The sequence below is a fragment of the Pistacia vera genome, unplaced genomic scaffold, assembly GCF_008641045.1.
Source record: "Pistacia vera cultivar Batoury unplaced genomic scaffold, PisVer_v2 Contig427, whole genome shotgun sequence".
Lineage (NCBI taxonomy): Eukaryota > Viridiplantae > Streptophyta > Magnoliopsida > Sapindales > Anacardiaceae > Pistacia > Pistacia vera.
In genome coordinates this window covers 119,015-125,535 of record NW_022196254.1, presented here as the reverse complement: position 1 = coordinate 125,535, position 6,521 = coordinate 119,015, and the positions used below count along the sequence as shown (strand labels likewise).

Sequence of the window (6,521 nt, the reverse complement as noted above, 5' to 3'; positions counted from 1 at the left end):
TTTAGGGTTGTTTTACTCAGGCCCAGAGAAGATGCTATTTCTGGTCACTGGGTTTCAAAGCGGCACTTGCAGGCGCCCAGAGCCAGGACCATCATTTCGGCCTCGGCCAATTATGAATTGAACTTATTAAGCCCAAGAAGGCCCAGAGAGACAGAGAGGTTATTATGGGACCTTTTGCCAACCAGGAAAGTGTCATCTAGCTCTAACACCGTGGCCCCCTTAGTTGAGCAACCAAATCATTAACAAAACACCAGCACAGGGGACACCTTCAACTTCAACCTTCATTTTAGAGGTGACAGTGTCTCCATCATCACATATTTTAATTTTGATCCGAAGTTTAAATTCCATGATAGGAGTGACCACACGTAGCATGTTTTTTCATCTTATAAATCATGCTGATTAAATTTTATCCTTTTGATCACCACTACAGATTAACGTTATTGACTTGTGATCCACTGATTTCAAGCAGTCACATCGTGTGGTGGGACTGGTGCCCAAAGCTGAAAACCACGGAGCATTGTGATTCACTTATTATCATTCAGGTAATATTAAAAGATTAAAACATCAAGCTTTTGTCTTTTCTTTTTTATGATCTTGCCAACATGCAATTATAAGATTTTCAACGCTGGCATTCTGCACGTAAGAGAGATTATCGATATCCGATCGAGGGCCAATGAGAGCAAGTTTTGTCAAGGATAATATGGTTTTGTGGACAGTATTAGTTAAGGTTTTAGATAATGAAAATCTGATATATTCCACCGTCACGTATATTCAAATAAAATTAATTATTAAAGCTAATTAACTAATTAAAGGCTTCGGTCTACGTTTTATTCTTTCCTGGAGAGGCTTGGTTGACGACAAACAGATAACACAGATTCTATCTGGTTGCCTAATCTTCAAAGGGATAAGTTGATATCTCCAAACATTCATTCATGTTTGGCAACCCCAAAATGGTATATTCAGGTTCAGGGCATACAGAATTTCAGGTAACAAGGAAGAACCGGACAATAATCTTGCAATCTTGTGAAACTGCAAGAGAACAGAAAATCTTCCATTATCCTGCAGACACCAAGTAATCATTGCTTTCACATGTGAAGTAGCAACTCACCTGATTTTTTATAATATTAATTCGGTGATATAATTAATTTATAAACTCTAAAATATCTCATGAAAGGACTGGGATTTTTTTTAATTTTAATTAGCTTATGTTTGATCCACACAAATATATATCAAGCCAAAGTGCATATAATTAACCAGTAAGTTATACGTGGCTATAGGGAGACCTTTTGTTGTGCTGATTGATATAGCAGCAGGGCTTTCTCAAGGCAACAAAGAAGGACGAAATCAAAATGACAGATCACTATAAAGAAAAGCGTCGGAGCTGGCAATAAATTTATTTCTTTAACTGGAAGTAACCGGTAAAAGTTAACTGCAAAAGATGAGAAGGGTTGATCGATGGCAAAAAATGTGGGGACTAAAGAGGCTGTCAGTTTCCCTAACTGCAAAAGCAATTGATGCGTTTTGGCAACACTAAGAACACTAGATGCTCCCATGCATGCAACCCATCTTCCTTCCCATTTTATATATATATCTGCATAATATATTCCTCTCCCCAATCTTCCAAATATCTTTCATTTTCTGTGCTTCGGTAGTGGAAATTTGGCAAAGATACGCTGTATTTATAAACTATATTGGATTATTGATCGACTTTTTCTTGGCTATTACGAATCCAAACGGCTAGATATGTATCTTCTCTTCTGCACTCTGCCACACGCAGAGGAAAGAAAATTAAAATTACGATCTTAAGACTTTAGACGATATGTAGCCTCTTTATATTATTATTAGTAATACACCGTTTATAAATAAATCTTACAAAGATCTTCATACAAATGTGACAAAAAATAAATGGAAGAGTGAATATAATGAGTTTGACTTTTTATTTTATTTTTTACCACATCACTTTGTATGTAAATTTTATAAGATTTATTTATACGTATAATATTATTATATTATTATAGATATCTTTACGATTTGTCATTTTCTTTAAGAAAATACATATTCTCTTCTTTAAGAAACCACAAACTCTACATAGAAGAATAAACATATACATGTTAATTAAATGATTGTGGTTACATAGTAAGAAACTACTTTTATTTATTTATAAATACGTATATAATTTTATCCAAATCATCTAATTATTTCTTATTAATTACTTTATTTAATGTGTTGCAAACTCTTTGTATTACAAGGGCAGAATATTTTGCATTAATGGAGATTTGAACAGTACTGTGAGGACAAATAAAGACATGTGATGCGTAGGGCATAAAAACTTAAATGCTTGAAGAAAAAAAAATTAGTATATACAGTATATATATAGTTTATATTTACTGGGTATGAGAGACGTAAAGCTAGCTAGATAAATTAAATAGTGCAGATAGGGTTTTGTCATACTGGGGTTGAGTAGTTGCATTCTACACCTCCTTTTAGTTTGTCTTGTTTATCTTGTTTTATTTGGGTGACATGAAGTCACGTGAATGGCTTTCAGGCCTCTACCTCTTTTTTTCTTCCCCTTTCTATTGATTTGATCTCCTTCTTTATAACACCCTTTACTGCCTTTTATTTAGGTTCTTTTAGCCTTGTGATCATATTCTTAATTTGCCCTATCCCATTCCATATTGTCCATCTTCGCTGGACAACAATTCCCCAATCATCTCTTCTCTCTCGCCATGACTCCTGTTTATCTGAACCCACCACCCCCTTCTTTTGAACTTGATGGAGAGCAAAAGCATGAACAACATTTGCAGCTGTTCCTGTCATCATCACATCCACCACCTTCTTCTCTCTCATGTCCTACTTTGTTTAGCGCAACTCAAGATCAAAGAATGACCGTAATTGAAGAGTCACAACAACATGATCAGAAGGCAAGAACACGTGAACTTACTATGGTTATATTATTTACCTTCTTTAATTCTTTCCCCGTGGTTTCATTTTCTCCTTTTACAAATACCTTACGATTTGATTATTTATCTCATACATCTGATCTTTGATCTTTTTGTGATTCTTCAAGTGTTAGTCATAATTCTCCAGTTTATTAGGTTAATTTCTTAGTATCTCTCATGATCATAGCTTAATTATAGAGTGATAGTACATGAAATGTATATCAGATATATAAGCATATATAAAAATCTATGGCCTTTGTTAATTTGACCATTTATTAGTCAGATCTTTCATTAATGGAAAGTACAAAAGTTAGCTAGTTTCTTATATTCTCTGATTCAATTTTCTTAGCTTTATCTCACGATCACTAGCACGGTCCTTAATTATGAGGGGTAGCTTAAATTGGCTTTTGATAAGTATGATAATCTCTTACTTCAATTGATCTTAGGTTAATCAGTACATGGCTCAAGGAGGATCAAGTGATGTACATGTAGTTTCATCTTCTTCAATTCAGCCGATGATGAACGATGTAACCAATGGATATAACATGTCGTTGTGTACAAGAGAGGCTACAGAAGGAAATAAAAGTACTGAAAACAGTTCAGCTAAATGGATGTCCTCGAAGATGAGACTAATGGAAAAAATGATGAACTCGACTTGCACAGAAACCGAAGAATCCGTCAAAATTACCCAAAGGCAAAAATTTCAATATCAGATGCATGATACTAACGAAACCAGTTCTTTTAATAACAGCAACAACACCATTAGAGTCTGCGCAGACTGTAACACGACCACCACACCCCTTTGGAGGAGCGGCCCTCGTGGTCCCAAGGTTCTTAATTTTTCTTCATTATAATTCTATTGCAAAACTTTTAAGGTATTCTAAAGTTGATATATAATTTGTCAAATGCATTATATATACAAAAGTAAACCTTTTTACATATATTGGTGCAGTCACTTTGTAACGCTTGTGGTATTCGGCAAAGGAAGGCAAGACGGGCCATGGAAGCAGCAGCAAATGGCACAATTACAGCCACCGACTCCAAGATTAAGGTGCAAAACAAGGAGAAGAAATCACGTGCAACCCATATTGCACATTACAAAAAACAAAGCAATAAGTCTCCAGATCCTCCTCATCATCATCAGCCCCAAAGAAAGCTTTGCTTTAAGGATTTCGCTCTAAGTTTGAGCCAGAATTCTGCTCTTAAACAAGTATTTCCGCAGGATGTTGAAGAAGCTGCAATCCTGCTAATGGAACTATCTTGTGGCTTCATTCAAAGTTAGTTTTATTTTGATTGGCATTTTGAAATTCATAATAATTAGGATCGTTTGCCTGTTTGTGCTTGCAAAAGAAAGAGAAATCATAATCTTTTCGTAGTGTCGCAAACTAAAATGCTGGTTTGCTTCGCTATATCTCATCTTGAACTAATCCAAATAACCATCATAATAATATATACATATCTAATTAATGCTTTTCAAGTCTTTATTCTCTGATATATATATATATATATACTCCATATACATAAGCATTTTTAATGTCTCATCATCTCTTGCTTTTAATATTATAAACCTTTCCATGTATATATTATTCTGATGGAGTAAATAAAATTTACCAACAGAGATATATGTTACAGTACTTCTACTGTTTTACAGATAATTAACCTTCTATTGTAGCACTGAAAAGTAGGGGCGTACTCGAGCTGAGCTGAGTACTGGCTAGCTCAAGCTCGGCTCGATATTGGAAAAGGGGTGCTCGAGCTCGAAGCATTTATGCTTGGCTCGAGCTCGGCGTGGCTCTAATATTTTGTATATTAGATTAGAGAAGTGCTAGTCTTACAAAGACAAATACAAAGGAGACATACAAAGATAATCCTCATCCTTGATTTTCATGATTTTTCTCTCTCTCTCTCTCTCTCTTTTTCCGTTTTTTCTTTGTTTTTTTCTTCACTTTGTAGGCTTCTTTGTATAAGTCTTTGTAAGGATAGACTTATTCATTAGATTATCAGACTGGAGGCATTATTTTTGTGTTTAAAGCAGACCAAGAAAAGCATTAAAAATCAACATTGACATCGAAATACACTTGAAAAATGAAGCTTGGGAATCTTAAAAATGCCCAGATGAATATTCCAAGAGCATCCGTCTGAAAGCAGGCATAAAAATTATTACAATATCCATTACACATAAAAGCATAAAAAGCTCAAATAAATTTTCAGAAAATGAAACTATATTAAAATCAAATGCTGAGAGACGCAAGCTCACCTTCGAGTGTAGCAGCTTCATTGTCAGATTCGAACTTTCAGAGCCCTTGAATTAGACGACGGTGGAACCCAAGCTGAACGAAGGTTGGACGATGGTGTAATGAAGCCAACACGATGGTGGCGTTTCAGACTTTTCTGTGTAATGAAGGTAGCACAACGATGGCGGTGCAATGAAAGTTTGAAGGATAGATGAAATTAGGGAGTTTACGAGTGTTGTTGTTTGTTTTAGGGTAAATGTTTTGTTACACGAGCGAAATCGAGCAATCGAGTTTCAAGCTTTACAGTGCTCGAATGATGATGCAAGTTTTTTGCAGTTCGCAAGTTAGTTGAGTCGAGCTAGGACCTAGATTACTTTTGCGAGCTTCGATCATGACTTGAACTCGCGATTGGCTCGCGATTTTGAAAATCGAGCCTAGTCTTGATTCGAGTCGAGGAGCTACTCGGTTCAATTGCACCCCTACTGAAAAGCATAATTGATACAATAATTTAAATATAATGTGTTGATACGAAATTCTACACCAACCAGCGTGATCCGATCGACCTTGTTAGGATCAGAACCGATGTGTGCGTGATTAGTGAAAATCAGCGATGAATATGAATGAAATAAACTAAGAACAAAGAGATTTTTAAAGTGGTTCGGCCAGGTTAACAACCTACGTCCACTGTGTTTTTGTATTTGATGTGAGAGCTTACAATGCGATTTTTATCTGAAATTCGTAACCCCCTCCTCATTGTTTGAGAGGGTTTATATACAAGATTGGTACAAAGGAAGAAACAAAATTTAGGGGATTACAACTTATTCGAATCATAATTCTAATATCCTTGCAATTGGGCGCTGTGATTACGTAGTGATTACTGTTGATCCAGTCATTCTCACAATATCTGGGATCTAAAGTAATTTGGAGATTGATTGAATGATTCCTTGAATTGTTCGTGACTAGCTTATGCTAGGTCGATCAATCATAGTTGTCAAGCTCATTTTGGGTCGAGCTATATCCTTGAGTTGGCCCGAGCTTGGCAGAAAAATCACATACAACATCTGTCCCCTAGTGTTTGATGCTTGTTTTAGGCTTCGAAGACTATTGCTCGATCTGATGTCAAGCTCGGCTTCAACAATGAGTCTCCGAGTGCATGCTCGACCGGGCCCCCATGGTCGACCTTGTGCTTGGCCGACATACTTCAACTTGGATCTTTATTCCTCATGGTACCTGTCGAAACTCAAAATATGAACAGTCAGGGCTTACGGGTAATTTTCGCATGGGCATGCTGCATTAAATATGGCAGGCTTTGTTAGTTACGTTTCATCATGCATGGGCGACGACAACT

The 6,521-nt window shown here is 36.1% G+C and overlaps 1 protein-coding gene across 1 annotated transcript; it reads left to right on the top strand.

The window, feature by feature from the left end:
* Positions 1 to 2,726: 2,726 nt before the first annotated feature.
* Positions 2,727 to 4,257, top strand: LOC116143179 (putative GATA transcription factor 22). Its single transcript, XM_031428609.1, has 3 exons — positions 2,727 to 2,921; positions 3,386 to 3,769; positions 3,892 to 4,257. Exons 1-3 carry the CDS (start codon positions 2,727 to 2,729, stop codon positions 4,219 to 4,221), a joined length of 909 nt encoding a protein of 302 aa, XP_031284469.1. The 3' UTR covers positions 4,222 to 4,257.
* Positions 4,258 to 6,521: the final 2,264 nt, after the last annotated feature.